This window comes from Leptonotus elevatus, chromosome 11, assembly GCF_054856555.1.
Source record: "Leptonotus elevatus isolate MCC_2025b chromosome 11, RoL_Lele_1.0, whole genome shotgun sequence".
In the NCBI taxonomy this organism is placed as follows: Eukaryota; Metazoa; Chordata; class Actinopteri; order Syngnathiformes; family Syngnathidae; genus Leptonotus; species Leptonotus elevatus.
In genome coordinates, this window is record NC_141249.1 from 5,203,673 (window position 1) to 5,222,244 (window position 18,572).

An 18,572-nucleotide genomic window follows, 5' to 3' on the forward strand; every position below is an offset into this window, starting at 1 on the left:
GAAATTAACATCATTCACATGAGATACAACATTAATTTACAGTAAAAAAAAAAAAAAAAAAAAAACTGATTCTCTAAAAGCACTTGAATAAGTACACCTCAACTAATGACCAGCCATTAACAGGAACAACCAACCATTCATGCCTATATGGTCAATTAACAATTTTCAATTAAGCTAGAAACATTTTCATTTTTATTTCATTTTTTGCAATTTGGAAAGGAAGCTTTAGTACCTGGAGAAAACCAATCAACCATCGGGAGAACACACAAACTTCACACAGAAGGACAGATTCGGATTCCACAAAGTCTAGTCCACCATGCCATTCTCCATATGGAATTTGACAAGTTTACAAGTATAAAAACATTTTTAAGCAATGCAACTCGTAACACTGGACGAATAATTATTATAGAGTATGTTAGATAAATAATATCTGTCATCGTTCAAATGGCTGAAACTTAAAACTCCGATATTCTTACGGTACCTGAATGTCTCATTATTTATACGTCAGCGTCTGCAAACATTGACCAATAAGAGCGTGTAACGACCCCAACATTGATGACGTTTCAGGAAACGCATGCAGAGTAAAAACAGTCTCATTGAATAGATTCTTGCCAGTTTATAATTACACAAAAGCTTACTTTGTTTCTTGGGAGTTATGCAGACTTGGCCTCTCGTTTCAATATGTGTATTACTCGGCGTTGTCGTGAGATGGGGAGTGTCCTTAAATTCTTATTCCGGTAGGAAGCTTATTATTTTCAGCGCTATTTACTGCCTTCAATCATTTTGCCAATTACAAACTCATCACGCTTTTTTGGTCTGCTCGGACGTCCATAAAGCATTGAAATAAAAGTCCACGCCTTTAAAATGTTGTTTGTAATAATACCACGTTTTGGAACTGAAGCAGTTTGTTCTCCTTTTCTTTTCTTTTTTTACCTGTCTGTTTCCCAGACATAAACTTGAACGTTTTGTCTCCAGGTGCGGGAAAAGCACCGATGTTTGGCGACTATGAAGCACAGAGGCACTGGCAAGAAATAACCTACAATCTTCCAGTGCATCAATGGTCAGTATTTGACGCATAGTTTGTGGACACTTAACACAATTTTGAGCACAATTGTATACTTTACTGTACATTGTTGAACATGGTTGTAATTAATTGAAGAGATGGAATACCTTATGGCTTGCAGGTGTCACAGCTACTGTTGTTTTACTTGTCTTTCTGTTCATGCTGTGTTATGTTAACATAATTTTCACATCACCATCAACGCACTTAGTGATTGCAACAATTTGTTTTCAGGCAATTGACAATAAGAGATGTAAGCCCCAGTTTTTGCCATGGATACTTATTTTTACAGTTGCTACAATGTGAGGGTTATCACATCGGAGACTATGCATTTCAAAATATCTAATGCAATATGAGTATTGCAGTTGTAACATTACTACAGGAGTTTTTTTTCTTGCTCTCCTTCAGGTACTTCAATACCACAGACAATGACTTGAATTACTGGGGTCTTGATTATCCTCCTCTGACTGCCTATCATAGCCTGATTTGTGCGCAAATGTAAGTAATTCGAGTTTGTGATGAAAGCCTCACTAAAATGTCATAAACTTAGACTTAAGTAGCACATTTTAATTCTTCCAGCATTCATTAAAATCTGAGTTGGTTTTAACTCAACCCTGACTGCATATTCAACAACAATGAAAGTGTTTATTTTACATTACAGTGCCAAGATTATAAACCCGGAATGGGTGCAGCTTCACAAATCCAGAGGTTATGAAAGTGCAACACACAAGTTATTTATGAGAACAACAGGTATGTTGATAACGAAAAAGGAATGAATCTACTGTCTCATCAGCACAATTTTACAAGATATACTGCAGAAGTTGTTATAATAGATAATACATTTTATTAATGTACTCCCTTTTAAGGGATGCATGGGCGCTTGTATTGAAAGTTGTGTATGCTTTGTTTTGTTTCTTTCTTTGTTGCAGTGCTTGTTGCAGATTTCCTCATATACATTCCTGCTGTTGTATTATATTGTTTGTGGCTGAATTATGGAACTATTAAGAGAAAGGTGAGACACGATTTTGGCATTTAGCATTTACTGAAATATAATATCTACCTAAAGATAAAATACAATATTTTTAGTGCACTGGTCATCCAAATTGGCCCTTAATGCAAACTGATAGTTTAGGTAATATTTTAGACCAAGTGCTCTGGGTTTGAGTTCCCCCTGGCCAATGTAAGTACTCACAGCCAAGATGCTCTGGAACAAGGGTGCTCAAGTTCGGTCCTTGAGAGCCCCTATCCAGCCTGTTTTCCATGTTTCTCTCCACTAACACACCTGATTCATGATCAGGATCGTTGTCAGGCTTCTGCAAAGCTTGCTGATTAGCTGATCATTAGACTCAGATGTGCTGCAGGAGGGAAACATGGAAAACAGGCTAGATAGAGGCTCTCAAGGACCAAACTTGAGCACCCCTGCTCTTGAACAAGGCAGAAGTCAAATTGTGCGCAATGCATGTAGACGGTCTTAGTCCTGCACTCCTAATGTTATTAGATAAGTTGCTATATGTTACACAAAACAGTTGGAGAGTTTGTTGGTAGGAATGGCTTGACACAACAGTGAATGTTCAAAGAAATTGTATGTTATTCATCTGGTATACTTATACAGCTAATGCAGGTATGATACTCAGAAAAGTTGGACTTCCTCATCCATCATCTAATCAGAAAATGTGGTTCTTTGTGCAGTGTGACACACACACACACACACACACACACACACACACACACACACACACACACACACACACACACACACACATATATATATATATATATATATATATATATATATATATATATATATATATATATATATATATATATATATCAGAATGTAAGTTGAATTTCATTTAGGGATTAGCAGTATAATTAAAACTACAATTACATTTATTTTTTGTTTTTCTATCCAGACTTGCACTCTGCTCTGCTTTCTGATCTATCCGGGGCTACTTCTTATTGACTATGGACATTTCCAGTATCCTTTGTTTGTGTAGTGTTAGTGTTACTTTATTGACCTAATGACAAAGCTACCAAATATTTGGATTGCTCTCTCACCTACAACCTTAAACAGCAACATTCATCCAAATTCAAATTCTTCATTGTAACTAACTTACAACAAATGTTATTTCAAGATAGGAAAAGTTTTCTCTGCAGCACATTTATGATGCTCCTCTACAAGTGTTTACAATACTGATCTTAACAATACAAGGTACAATGCAGTGAGTCTGGGCTTTGCGCTGTGGGCTGTTGTGGCTCTGGGATTGGGCTGGGATGGACTGGGCTCGATGGCCTTCTCCCTGGCCCTCAACTACAAACAGATGGAGCTCTACCATGCTCTTCCCTTCTTCTGCTACCTCCTGGGAAAGTGTGTCAAAAGGGGCCTAATGCGGCAAGGGTGAGTGTACCCAATGTTCTGACAGATGGATATGTAACCCTTATTACACATCATCACCCAACCTACAGTTTAGTCAACGCTAATTTTACCATCATATTGTTTTGACCTTCTGTCACTTGGAAAGAAGGCACAGTTCGCTGGAGCGTGACAGAATGACTGAGGTAATCAGCTAGGATGCTGTTACTTGTGTCTATTTATCTAGTAACAATGTTCCAAGGGCATTTAAAGCAAATGGGGAGGCGGATTAGAAGGGTTGGTGGGAAGATATGTCCAGATGACACTCAAACTCTTCAGCTATGCCCGTGTGTGCAGCAGCTTCCCCGCTACAGCTGACAAAATCAGTGCAGGGTTTGACCTACGCTCAAGACTCTCAGCTGATGCATTGCTTTCACTGCATTCCAAAAAAGAAAGGTCATATCTCTTAACCGAGGACATGACGAATAAACATTTTGATTTGTGGAAATCACTAGAACTGTGAAAAGGTCATTCATTGTTCATGTGTTGACAAACACTACTTTTAAATGAATGTTTTTGTGATCCTCTTAATGTAGGTTGTTGATGTTGCTGAAAGTCGCAGCAACAGTGTTGGTGACCTTTGCTCTCTGCTGGTTGCCCTTCCTGTCTGACCCTGCTCAGACCCTACAGGTGCTCAGGAGAATCTTTCCCGTGGCTCGAGGCCTGTTTGAGGTACAATACAGCAGAATTAAAAGCGAGAATGAAAATGTGAGAGATCTAATCTTCATCTCGAGAAAACATTTGTACTCTTGTCTAGGAATTGTGGCTTGCAACTCAATATGTTATTCAAATAAATAATTGGGAGAGGGTAATTGATCCAATAAATTGGCTCAGGGATTAGTCACGATTAGACATTTTCCAGGGAAAGAGGTCTTATTACCAAGGAATTTAAGTCCTAATTTCATGCCTTTGGCAACAAATATGTACAAAGATGTGTTTTTCATTAAGGTCAAGGAAGACCTCCTCGTGCCTTTCAAGCGGTTCCATCCTCAAACCATGGCAAACATTGTTAAGTCCTTCAATGCCAATCAGAAAGAGATAAGAAGAATAACATCTTGGAAAGGTCAGGAGATCTGTTACACTCTTGTCTCTGGGAAACTTAAGGAAAATAAAAAGTGAAGGAAGGTGAAGGATTCACACGTAATGGTCTTACTGTGTGAGAAGTAACCAAAAAGGGGTGGCTGCTGGCTCTGTAACTGGATTTGTTCAATAAAAGCACGAGGTGCCGGGGCCTGTGATGACAACATGACAGGTTGTTGGGGCACACTGCCTTCAACTAGTTGTGAAACGTTGAGCATACGCATGTGCTTTGGGTAAGGAAACAGGGTGAGAAGGGGAGGAGCGTTGGCCGGTGCGAGTGGCAACTACTGGGTGGGAGCAGTTGTAAGTTTACCCACTGAACTACATTCTGTCGTCTCACGTTGCCCCCTGCTCACAAAAAATGGCACCAAATGCGTCTCCCTGTGAAATTCTAACAGCTTATAGGTGATGGTGCCCCATTTGAAATTGACCCCCACCCCGCCGTTCATGTGTTGCCTTTAGGTGGCATTCAAGAACATTCCCATGGTGGTTATTTGGAGTGAGACGACAGGGAAAACAGAGAGGGCTGCAGTTGAGACAGCATAACATTGAACAGCCCGAATGCTGACAGGGCTAACGTGAGGGTCCGCGCAGCTGCGCCGTGGGCAGCTGTAGCATGGAGGAGAGACAGAAATAGGCAAGAAATGGGATTTCTAGTCGTGGCCTGAGACCAGAAAAGTGATGACGCTGATCTAATCATACATTATGGTCTCTGTTGTGTGACAGTATTGTGCACAGTGGCACTGTAAGCATAACCTGAACCCGACACAATTGACTCACTTGCTACCCAAATGTGACAATAAGTCAATAACCACACAACAATCAAACAGAAGCTTGTAAGTTATTCACAAAATCATATAAAAGTGGTAAAAATACAATAATAATAAAGATTTTATTAATTAAAGAAAAAAATATAATTTACACGTTTGTTCTTCTGTTCCCTTTATTTATTTGGACGTTTAATCATCTAATTTATGAATACAAAGAGTGTTAATTCATCAATTTAATACATATGATGATTAAAATATTTCTTGCTGCAAATCATTCCAACTTTAAGTTAAGTTGTGTCCTGTGATTGGTCTAAATCTGCTGGTTTCGCAGAAACTATTATAGTCTGACCTTCGACCTTGTATCTCTGAGTTTACAAATAAGTACCATGATGACAGGGGCTACTTGCCACACCTCAGAGCTGTCCTGTGAAACTGTCTCCTAGGAATGCCTTAAGAAACATTTGAAGGGGGAGATTACTCAACTTTTTTGCTTTATCGATAAAATGGAATTCAGAGTTATGACTGTGCTTGTACAAACATAACGGCATGCGTCAAAACAGTATAGCACGATGAGTGACTGACTACGATGAGTTGTGTCATCACCTCTCATTTCACCAAGTGTGTATTTGGACAGGATAAGGTGGCCAACACATGGTGCAGCTTGAACATCCTGATAAAACTCAGATCCACTCTGTCCACTGACTTCCAACTCTACCTCAGGTAATCTCCCCATCTTTCTGTTGTTGTTTTTTTTATCCTGGAAATGTTCTGCTGTTGTTTTTTCCCCCCTGAAATATGTCTGCTGTTTTTTTGTTTGTTTTGTTTGGTTCTTCCCTCAACGTGTCGTTTTGTAGTCTTTCAGTGAAGCAGTGAGAAAGCAGAGCCTGTCTGCCCAAGGGTGTGAATTTAGTGGCGTAGAAAGATCTTGTGAGGACCTTCTGAACATGAAGTCAAAGCTGTTTTTAGAAATGTGGTGACAAGAGCTTTGGTTGCTCTTGGATATATTGAGGCCTGTGTTGTTTGTATACAGCAAAATGAAGGTTATAGGACTAAAAGTGCATCCTTCCTTTTTTTTTTTTAATAAAGCAGATCTATAATACATAGGATGTTTTTTTTCTAAATGAGCTATTTTGATCAAAAACCGAGATCCTGTAAATCACAGAGAGGAAACAGTTGATATAACAGTTGTGCCGTGGACGACTGTGCGTAAATAACCTATCACTCTAAATATAGGAGTCCTATGTTCGCTGCATGAGCATGTTTTTGCCAGGCTGCTAAGTCCTGGGATCAAGTTGGACCTCTTTGACTGTAGTGAATTTCAAACAAATGAAAAACACGTCTGTCTTTTGGCACTGGTGGGTTGCTAAATGCTTCTGCGTCGGTGTACTTTGTGCATAGATTCAATCAGCAATGTAACAGTATCCATGTCCTTGTGGATTGTAAACCACCAGCCTTACACATAAGACATGCATACTTGTATATGGCGTGTATGTACTGAATTACCAGAGTTGTGCCTTGTCTGCCTTGCTGTGTTTTTGTTTTACAAAACTCTCTATCTGGCACACAATTTGTTGCGCAAACACAATGTTGCGCTGATTCCTTAAACCTGCTGACCGACCTCTCAACACATACTAACACCTAATCCCTTTCCTCTGCTGCTTCCCCCCTCAGAAGGTGACAATTGAAGGGTTAAACTAATGTCCCCCTGAGAGGGGGACATTGTTTGGTTCTTGTACATAGCAAGAACCTTCATTATAGATAAACTAGAGGATCCTAGTGTGATAACAGTTCAATGAATGCTTGGATTTGACACGTTCAAATCTCGATACAGGACTTCTTGTGCGGAGTTTTCATGTTTTCTCACGTTCCAAAACATGTCTACAGTCTTACATTAATCAAAGACTAAATTGTCCATAGGTGTAAATGTGAGCATGAATGGTTGTTTGTTGTCCTGTGATTGAATGGCGCGAGGATGACTAATTCTCTGATTTCCCTGTTGACATGAAGGCTTGTCAACAAAATGTAATCTTCTACCTAACATCAAACTGAGGCGATGTGATTGTGTTTGCACATATGGACACAAAGTATTGTCCTAATCCTATTCACACTTGAATGTCTGCCAAATTATAGCCATATTGTATTATATGGGATAGAAGGGATGTGATCTGAAATGGTGCAGCCAATTTGACCTGAAAATCTCATTTATTGTCTTCAGGCGCTTATATCAGAGAAGATTGGTTCTTGTGCTTATGTAGGACATTAATTGGATTGAGATGTAACCTGCAATGGGAATTTTTCTTTTGAGAACCAGTCATAAGGAAGCTCACCAGAATGTTTTTTTGTGTGTGCTTTATTCCAGTTCGGCCTGCACTGTCCTGGCAGTCCTGCCATCTTGTATCAGAGTGATGACAAAACCTACATTCTGGCAGTTTAAACTGGCCTTGGTGAGTGATTAACGTGATTAACGAAGTAATTAACACAGTCTACAGAATATGAATCTTCCATTCCTCCACACCTGTTTCTGTCATTGAATGAGCCTAATGTTAAGGGTGTAATCAGATTTACTTGTTTACATTTCTCCCAATCTCTTTACTACACATCTAAGTGCTGTTGAGATTCATTTAGGCAGAATAATCACACAAAATCTCTTTCCTTTTTAGGTCAACTCATCTTTGGGGTTCTTCCTCTTCTCTTATCAAGTCCACGAGAAGTCCATTCTATTGGCATCATTGTAAGCAGAGCAAAAATTGTTTATAAAAATAGTTAGAGCTGCAAGGTAGTACTATTAGATTTAAGTTAGCTAAATAACATCATTTTGTTTCTGCCATCACACTCAATTTAACATTGTTATAAACACAAGTCAACCTTATTTCTCACCATCAAAGACACAGGGCTTGTAGACGTGTGTGCATTTCACAACCACTATATAAAGGTAGAGAGGCGTGGCCATGGGTACGTTTGAGAGCAGGGGATTTAGTTCCTAGATCTGAGATCATCTATTAATCTAGATTAGGGTAGATTGTTGCTTTATTAACTATTGAGTTATATCTAGCACCTGTCCCCGTAAATCAATCAGTAATGCATGTCCAGGGATTAGGAAAGAATGGATGGCAGCAGCTCGGACGTTGTTTGCGCAAGATCAATTATTGAACTGTAACAGGATCGGCAAAGAGTACTGACTGTAATTATGGGATCAGGGGCCGGTGGAAAGTGCCCCCTTCAGAGCATATGAGGATACAAGTCACTTGTCAACACTGATCAAGCAGCCAGTCATTAATTTAACATTGTAAAGTCATGTCAAAATATTGTCGGCCCTGATGTAATGGAGGGAAACGGTTCCGTTACACTACAAGACCTACTGTTATGTTTAACTATTATGGTGAATCTGGTCCAAGGGTAACTGCTGTGTGAGGTTTGACCAATTCAAGTGCATCTTGTATCATCATCTTGTATCTGTATCGTATGTTTGACAGATAAGATACTTATCTGGATCTTTTCTAGGTCCGTTTGCCTCTTCTTGAATGACCTTCCACTCATGTCCGTTTGGTTCCTGCAAGCGTCTACATTCAGGTAAGTCAAACTGTGGCTTTCTAAACATATTTTATGAATTGGAAGGTCTTTTCTTGTTATTGATTAGTTGTCCTGAACTGTTTTTGTTAAGGACTTGAATAAGAATATAGCTTTTTATGGTTTATGCGCAATTAAGAATTGTAATCTTTCAGAAATGGTATGTTATAATTCTGACTAACCAAAAAACACAATATGTCCTCTGAGTTTTAAAGACTCTAAGCATTAGTGGCACACTGGATCACAGGGCTACTATGTAGCACCTGTGGAGCAGTCCAGGCTTTCAGTGCTTTGCTCATGGGCAAAAAGGGGTGGTTGGTGTTGTGTGTATGTTCCTTGTGTTTTTGTCAGCGTGGTATTTCTCCTTCCAGCGCTATTCGGTAGGTGGTGTTCTTAACCCTTAGATCGGGGTTTACCAATTCCGATTCTCGAGAGATCTGCAGGTTTTAGATGCTTCTGCCCACTAGCACACCTGATTAATATAATCAGCTCATCAGCATGCTTGATGTGATAACCATCCTGATCTTTAGTATTAGGTGTGTTTGTTGGCGGAAACTTCTAAAACCTGCAGGACTCCGGACCTCAAGGACCGGAATTGGTGAACCCTGCCTTAGATGCATAAATGGAGATGTAACGATAGCCAAACTTCAAGATACAATAATTATTATAATATGGACTGCACCATACGATAATTATCACAATATTGTGGGAGGTTCACAATATAAAAAAAGCTCATGATACTTTATAAAAACTGATATTGTAAAAGAAAAACAGCACATATTGTCTTACATAAACAACCTAGAATCATTAATAACACTTAATATTAAGGCACTTGCTTACTAATGCACACGCACGTTGTGAACTGAGTCGATTTGTGGAAGATCTGAAACGTGTCGCGTTACCTTTCATCTAGCCATTAGCCTGGGTCTTCAACATAGGTGGCTAAAACATGCCTAAACTGCAAAAATGCACAAACTGGAACTGCACAAAAGGAATACAACCTCAGCATTTTAACACATGTGCGTCTTATAATATCATGACGATGATGATATTGTGGCAATTTGAATATTGTGATATCACTATATTGCCGTTATTGTTACATCCATAGTTCTTAACCACTCGGCGCTCCCGTATTAGCAAAACTCTAAACCTTGAGTCAAGGTCACTGATTGGATGAAATGGAAATGTTTCCAGGAAGAACACGTCATATAAATAATAAACTGATGTCATTCATTGCAAAAGTTGCCAAAGTTGTGGAATGACCTGGTACAAAGTCATCAGTCCATATAAATCTGTCAGTTCATTTTCACATATGGTTTAACTGTTATTCTTGCAGACTTTTATTGTCTATATAATCTGATAACTATCAAATGGCAAATGTCATAGTAATAGACTTTAAAATGTCAGTGCGTTGGTAGGGTTAAGGTGAGGACTGCTTTTGGAAAGACAAGTAGTGTTTCAGGTGCTTCCTCAACTTTCACCAGCTGTTGTTAAATTCTTCCGGCAGCTCTAATTGTTGTGTGTGTGGTTTAGGATAAGGATACATGGGGATTACCCTACATAGTCAGAATGCCTGCTGTCTAAGTGTGCATTGTATAGGGACAGAAGGTCATTCTCCAGTTTCTCAGTACAGTCTGACATGGACATAATGTGCATCCTCTTCAGGCTCTATTATCTAAAAAATACATCTTTTGTTTGCATAATTGGCTGAATGAATGCTCGAGTTGAACAGTGAGAGGACAGAATGTAACCAGTCTAAAGTTTAAATTAATTATCTGTTTCTAAAATGTTTAGCTGTTAAATGGGGCATTTTTCTGTTTGCACAAAGAAAAAGAATGAGTGCCTGAGAACTGAGAGTTTTTTGTGTGTGTTTTTTTTTTTATAGTTGGGGTGTTGTGCGATTTAGTATGAGTCAACTGTTGTTCTTGTCCACGGTCATCCGCTAAACTTAAGATAAGCTTTAAGTTATCTCTCTCAGGAGCAAAATGCTGGTGCGAGACCTCTGAAATAAAAGTTGCGCTGCATTCAGCAAACATATTTGTGAACCGAATATTGTAATGCATATTACAAGTACTGGGTATCAAGGCTCAGATTGAAATACATCATCCATAAAGATGTCCTTTAAAAAAAAAAAACAGCATTGTTTTTTTTCCATTGTTTTTTTCCACCTGCACAGCATGGTGCCTCTGTTTCTGAAGGATGGTCTTCTGGTGCCGTATGTTGTGACTTCGCTAGCCTTCCTCTTCTTCAGCATCTACTTACTGTCAGCATTGGAGCACTGCTCAGAAGAAGAGCTTGCCCTGGGAGTTTACCACAAGATCTTGTTCTTCTTACCCAGAATGGACCTGGCTTGGATTGTGAGATGGAAGGTCAGTGTCACCTGCTGTTGCAATAACAGGAGAAGAATCCAGACACAATTACAGCTTGGTTAGAATGTATCGAGGTAGAGGGTAATATGTGATTTGTTTTGGGACCATAAAGCACACTTAAAATTCTTTAATTTTATAAAAAATTGACTATGCGCCTTGTAATCTGGAGCTCCTTATGATATGCATGTATGGATAACGGCCTTTCAGTTTGTCGTCTTTAATCCAAACTCCCATCTATTATGTTGGCATTCTCATTCTCATATGCATCTATTTGCTAGCAGGCATCTATGTTTTCGCCTTACTGGAACTAGAACAGGCGGCACGGTGGATGACTGGTTAGCACGTCCGCCTCCCTGTGCAGAGGACGTGAGATAGAGTCCGGGCTTCGGCCTTTCTGGGTGGAGTTTGCATGTTCTCTCCGTGCTTGCGTGGGTTTTCTCCGGATACTCCGGTTTCCTCCCAATTCCTCCCAAATTTTCCATAGGTGTGATTGTGGATGATTGTTCGTCTGTGTGCCCTACGATTGGCTGGAAACCAGTTCAGGATGTACCCCGCCTACTGCCTGAAGCCTTGTGAGGACAAGCGGTTAAGAAAATTGAATGGATGGATGGATGGAACTAGAACATCTATATGTTTTCATGTCAAATCATGAATCAAGGATCATGAGAAATTTAGTCCTATTAGTTTAAGACCTAAACGCAACTGACCGGACCGGACCAGCATGAGGTAAACGGCACAGCCAGCTTAAAATAGCTGTCGGGACCAAGCATAAAAGGTTGGATAATGGTGAGTGCATTGGCTTGTTTAAAGCTGTTGAACTGTCAACCAAGATAGCATTTAGCATTAGCCAAAGTAATAACGCAACCACTGGTCAGCTTATTTACTAGCAATGTTCAAACTTTTTGTTTTTTGTCTGTCGCAGAGTCCCCTCTTATTCTCAAAGCAACCCCGTGTAGTTGCAAGTTGAACAAAAGCAAGCGAGACACAGCGCTACCCAATATAACCTAGCATAATTGTGCTAAATCTATCACATAAAAATACGGTACAATTAGAATAAACTATTTAACATACGATGCTTCACAACAATAAGGCGTCCCGGAGTGCCTTTTGTATGAATAAATATATTTTTAAATGTTGATTCATTGATATTCCACCTAAGAATACGGTGCGCTCAGTGGTCCAAAAAATATGGTAATGCGCTTGGGGCATGAATAGACTGTAAAGCGGCATTTAGCTAAAATAAGCTAGTGCTAGTCTTTCTAGCATAGATAGATGAACAAAGACACATTATTTGTTATGAATAATGTTTTGACCAATAAAGTGAAATTTTATAATTTCCTGCGGTACACCTTAAGAGCTCTCACGGCACATTGGTTGAGAATGTCTGCACTTCGCGCCCGGTACAGTTCACTTAGTAACGGTATGGCTTAGAATACTAAATCTAAACCATGGCGGCACATAGGCAGAGTGTGACATAAATACAGAGACATGATACCAGCATGATAGCGTAACTCACCAATGAGAAGAGGACTTGTTTACACTTTTGTGAATTAATTTTGAAATAAATTAGTCTGTTACTTTCATTCATGGAAAAATTTAAAAACAAATGTGTTTTGTTGACTGCACAGTATACACTTCCTTCTAAAATTGGTGTGGACTGAAAACATTTATGGGAAACGAGACCACCATTTCAGGTTGGATCCCTACATAGTTACACGTGAATCTGATATACACAGCATTATTTGGACAATGTTAATGATTCATCTTTATCTCATCGGTTCATACTTTACAGATCTTACAATGTCAATTCCAAAAAAATGCAGAGCAGGTTGATTGAACACTCTAAATCGTCCCTAGGTGGGATTGTGAGTGTGGGTGGTTGTTCGTCCTCTGTGTGCCCTGGATTGGCTGGCAACCAGTTCAAGCCAGCTGGGATAGGCTCCAGCGCCTCCCGCGACCCTTGTGAGGACAAGCGGTTAAGAAAATGGATGGCTGGATGGACAATGTCAATTGCTGTTTTCCTTGTTCTACCTGTTGAAGGAAATCTGGAACTGAGCATAGATATTCAATGCTACTTATTGCGCCATTGTTTTTTTCCAATATATGGATGTAGACTAGGTAACAAAAATACAAGAAACAGAAACTAGGGCTGCACGATATTAGAAAAACATGTAATATAGTTGTTGATAATAGTGATATTATTGAAAAAAAAAAATAATAATAATAGTGATATTGATATCATTGTGATATTTAAAGACTCAGTGTGTAGTCCCTAGCGCCATCTAGTGGTCAAAGAATAGCATTAGAAGCACGCAGGAGCACGCAGACTACGGTGGCTGAGAGAGACCATATTTCGCAAGCCTACCACCAATTCTTATTTTGCTTGAGCAAACCAGCTTCTTGGTGAGCCCGGTGAGCGACGCCGAAAGACCGAGCGAGACGGAATTAGCCAGAGCAGCTAACAAGAGTGGCTAGCGAGAGTTAGTCGGAGCCATAGGCAGGAGTGGCTAATAAGAGCGGCTAGCGGGAGGAGGTAGTAAAAAATTTTTTTTAAAAAGCTTACGAGAGGAAAGCAGAAAGTGACAAGCGACGGGCCCGAATCACGGGAGATAGTGACAACCACCTGCATGTCCCTACTGTGGAAGGTAAGCTGTGGTCGACCCATTGGGTCCGACACGCGATGCCAGCACCACCCGGGCTAAATACATTTGCAAAGTAGTCCTTTGGGCATCCGTAGCAGGAAGATGGCGGCGAAACATGGCAGCTCTAGTAAGGTCAGACTACAGCCATGTAATATAATTCGTGATTACTAGATCTATAATATTTAAAAAATATATACATTTATGCGATACATGTTTTTTTTTGTACACTATTGACATAAGCAGTCGGTTTTTAAAATGAATGCCACTAGATGGCGCTAGGAATCACTGAATGTCCCTTTAACATGTACCTAAAGAAATTAAATTTGTATTATCTAATGAAAGAATTAAAAAAAAAATCAATGCGGCAAAATAAGATAGCTTAATGTATTCTTTGTTAATTAATTGCAATTACCCTAGACAATGTTTAACTATTGGATGACGATCACATTTAAATTTGCGTCTGACTGGTCAAATTCAAATAAAAGCATACAATTCTATATGAAAATTAATGCATGTCTTTGCGATATGCATATTGCATGGGCTAATATTGCAAATTGATATTTGTTCAATATGTTGTGCAGCCCTAATAACAACTGTAAATTATAAACAGTGTTTTACATAATGAATCTCATCACTGCAGGGATGACGATGCACAGCTAATGCATTTACTAATTGCATCAGAATGAGACGATATGCTGATGAAGAAAGATTACGTGCTACTGTAAAATGTGCTTTTCAAGGAATTAATCTACCCCTCCAAGAATTAGCAGTCGGTTATTTAAATTTCTGCCATGTCTGTAGTCACTGCAGGGTCAGGCCCATAGCAAAAGCGACACTGGTAGAGTGTCAGAGATTAGGAGAAGGTGTCTTTTTATAGCGTGTGTCCATTAACACACGTTTGCCTAGATATATTTATTTACACAAGCAGCATAAATAGCGAGCACCAGTGACGACGATAGGGTTTCATGGGTTTGGGTGGGCGCGGGCATGGGGTGTTTCCTCGATCGTACTCACTGATTTATCTTCAGGTCATAAAGCTTAAATAGACATCGAAGTGAGCTCACTCTCACCATCAGCTGTTTGCATCTCTGGTAGTAAATTAAATTACTGCTTGATTTGATAAATCATAGTCACATTACATCAGTTAGTTTTTAGCCTGAGGTGCCAGGCCTTTTTGGGGGGGAGGGGCGGTTGGATAGAAAATACTTTCTTCATGGGAACATCACACGTGTGTGGTGATTAAATGTCATTACTTTCTGAAGGAAGACAAATCGGACAGGGATGTCCACCAATATTCGTTAGCAAATCAAAGCTACCTTTTTTATTTAGTCTCTGACAAATCAAAGCTATAATCTGTCAGAGACTAAATAAAAAAGGTTTCTTTACTTGGAAAACGTAAGACCATGGTGTGTCAAACTCATATGAGCTCAGGGGCCACATGGAGGAAAATATATTACCAAATTGGCCGGACCGGTAAAATCATAGTATATAATTTAAAAACATTTGGCGTCAATTCTTCGCAGATTTTTGTTGTTTGCGGGCCAGCCCTGAATAGCAGGGCTCAACTGTAAAAAACAAACAAACACAAATGCAAATGGAACACCGCAACACTTTGCCTGTATGAGTTACCGTCTTGTTATATCTACCTATTTTGCATATAAAATGCCTTGTGTGGCGCGGTTAACAAAGTTATAAGGACGTCACTCCTTGTCACAGTGCTGAACTTTCCTCATTTTTTGACAATCTGCCAATTGCAGGTATTCTATTTTATTATTTGATATAGAGCACGTCAGCTTTAAGCAGCTCCAATCTCGTCACATTGAGGTGAATCTCGGTTCACTGACAATCCTCTGGGCAGCTCTTGCAGAAGTCCTTAGCCTCTGGGTTGAACTACTTTTTCCACCTGCACTGTGTGAATCTTAACATAGTGTGTCCAATTAAAACAGGAAAACGTTTACGTGGTATTACTTTAGGCAGACTGTTTCTGTATGTGACTTAAATAAAGATCAGATCACATTTCATGACCAATTATGTAGAGATTACAAACTTACTTTTTCTTGCAATGATATGTAAAAGTAGTTGCTGACATGAGATCAAAAACGTTTTCTTTAGAGCTTGAAGGTAGGATTGTAACAGGGCACAGAAATGTCTGTCTCATTTGACATTATATTTCCAAGAGTGAAGTGGCCTTTATAATTAATAGAATTGGTAGGAACACTCTTCCTGGAGCTTGCTGCTGACTGAAAACCCTGCAGGCATTCTGGCAGACTTCCAGAGATCCTTTGAAGATAATGGGGGAAAATTCTAGATTAGTACCAAATTGTCCCAAACATCAGTTTGGGCATTTAGAAATTATAGCAATCTCCCTTCAGCAGGATTTTTATAATTTTTTTGTAGCCTTGTCACACGCAGTCTTTGAGATGGCAAATCCTTAAAAAAAAATTTTTTGCTTGTTTTTCGCGTTAATTTGCATCATCACCTGTTGGACCTCCAGTGGATCAATTTACTATTTGTAAATTCCTTTATCCTCGATTGGGTTTAGATTTGAGCTCTTCCCACCTAAAAGTACAGTAGGGAGTTCACGAAGACACTCAAGGAGCGAGAAAAATAAAATGTTTGGAGCCCGTTCCAATGTCTGATAGCGTAGTGCAGTGTTGGGAAAGTAAATTTTCTATGCAAACTAGTTCGAAGTTCAACTCACAAATTTTAAAATTAACTAGTGCAGTTCATAGTTGACCATTTTTTAACTAAGTTCATCGATCCAAAAATGAACTAGTTCATAGTTCTTTCATACATTACTGCTGAGAATGAACGACTACTGCAAAGGATGTACTTCTGGATCCTTGATTCATTTAAGACAATTTAAAGTGCCTCTTTTAAAGACAAGTATACAGTATTGCTTCAAATCAGTTACATTTAAATTGGGACTCCGATATACTGTAATTGGAACAAACATTCCAAAGATGGTCCAGAAAAAATTGAGTTTTTAATACTCGGTTCTCACTTTGTTTTTCATTTTTAAATAGCTAATTAGCCTTGTCCTTACAAATGCAGATTTCTGACAATACATTAATTAAGTGTTGTTGTCTCAGCTGTCACTAATAACAACCCCTCTTTTTGCCTTCCAGTTCTACATAAGTGTCTCGGCCATGGCCTGTCTGAGCATCGCAAGTGTTGCTCTCCCGCCTCCGTCTCATTTGCCTGACTTGTTTCCAGTGCTAGTGTCTACTTTTTCTTTTGTTCATTTCTTGGGGACATTTTTCTACTTCAACATTGTCCAATTCAGTGCATTGCCAAACAAAAAAAGCCTGAAGAAGATCAAATAATTACAACGCACACAAACGTATGGAGTTAATAGTGACTCAGGAAAGCCAGTGTTGTACAAACGTGTGTATTTGTTTTCACTATGCATGAGACATTTTGCTCATTGCCAGTGTATACCAAATGAAAATGAGCTGCATGATAATACTTTATTCTTGTGGTGTAACTCAAATCGGCTATCAACGTATTAGAAATGCATCAACTGCAAAAGTCTACAATTGAGAAAGAAAAAAAAAGAAGCACTTTTTGGGAAAACATCACTCACAGGTTGTACACACTGTGCAACATAGCAGTCAAAATGCAATGCATTCTGGGTAGTCTACCTCTGATTTGATCATTAAAGGCAATTTTTAAGTAGCATTTTAACATTCTGATCTGTCATGAACTGTTCATATTAAAGAAGAAATGTGTATTTTTCCCCCACAATTTCATGCAGGTGTCATAATAACCATGCTTTTAGTTAAAATATTCCAAGGATTAAGAATTATAGACTGTTATTTTTTTTTTTTTTAAAGCTTTCTTGCCATTGTGAAATTGGCTTGTTTTAGGGGCAGATATGTCTCGTTCAGTAGTGCTGCGGCCCTCAAACTGCTGGGTCAAAGGCCAGTCTGGCTTCCATTGAACTAAAACTTAATTGATGTGGAGGTTCTTATGTTAATTAGCCCCACTGTTTTTTTTTAACAGGGCACTGTGAGGTTTGGTGAAACTATTAAGCGGTTCAGATAATGCCTGGATGAATATTATTCTTTGGGATTAACAGTCATCTAAATGGACTCATTATATGGTGCTGAGCCCTTTTTTCTATTTTTCACTACATGCTTTTACATACCATGCAAGTTATTTTGTACAAATGTATTTTCATCAGAAAACAAAATAAAACGTTGCCAACAACCCGAAGTGTACGGTAGCTTTATTGCCAAATTAAATGATACTGCTCCAAGCAGTCATAACAAATTCCTTTTGCTATAACACTACTGCCAATTGGGAAGCGATGGAGCCAGTAATTAGACCAAAACGCCATCTCCGAAGGTTTTTACTCAACAATATTAAACATTTAATTCAAGTCCTCGAAACGACAATGGGTCACTACAAAAGTCGTGTACATTTTTGTAGAAAACCGGCTGCAAGACAGGCCCTTAAAGACATGATGGAAGGTGACATATCCCAGCATAATGCTATAAACTTGAAATACCACAGAAAAACGCTACATGCAATTTCACTCTCCAATCTTTCTCTGAGTTAATGACATGGGCATAAAAAAAACCATTACAACTATAAATGTTAGGTCAGCGAGAGGTGCTGGAGCATCAGAAGCTCTGAGGCCCACTGGCCAATAACGTACCCACATGG

General features: G+C 39.1%; 1 protein-coding gene across 1 annotated transcript; it reads left to right on the forward strand.

Annotated features, from left to right (window-relative positions):
- Nucleotides 1–567: 567 nt before the first annotated feature.
- Nucleotides 568–18,113, forward strand: alg6 (ALG6 alpha-1,3-glucosyltransferase). The gene is made up of 14 exons (XM_086090274.1): nucleotides 568–737; nucleotides 976–1,060; nucleotides 1,469–1,558; nucleotides 1,722–1,810; nucleotides 1,990–2,072; nucleotides 2,974–3,038; nucleotides 3,273–3,458; nucleotides 4,010–4,145; nucleotides 5,958–6,043; nucleotides 7,683–7,767; nucleotides 7,984–8,054; nucleotides 8,825–8,893; nucleotides 11,067–11,259; nucleotides 17,030–18,113. The coding sequence occupies exons 1-14, from the start codon at nucleotides 656–658 to the stop codon at nucleotides 17,225–17,227; spliced, it is 1,518 nt and encodes a 505-aa protein (XP_085946400.1). The 5' UTR covers nucleotides 568–655; the 3' UTR covers nucleotides 17,228–18,113.
- The last annotated feature ends 459 nt before the right edge of the window (nucleotides 18,114–18,572 follow it).

Bases quoted from the DNA above. Each gene is read 5' to 3' on its own strand.
- alg6 (XM_086090274.1), top strand. From the start codon at position 656: ATGCAGACTTGGCCTCTCGTTTCAATATGTGTATTACTCGGCGTTGTC. The intron at 6,044-7,682 runs GTAATCTCCCCA...GCTTTATTCCAG, and splicing joins GACTTCCAACTCTACCTCAG to TTCGGCCTGCACTGTCCTGG. The intron at 11,260-17,029 runs GTCAGTGTCACC...TTTGCCTTCCAG, and splicing joins CTTGGATTGTGAGATGGAAG to TTCTACATAAGTGTCTCGGC.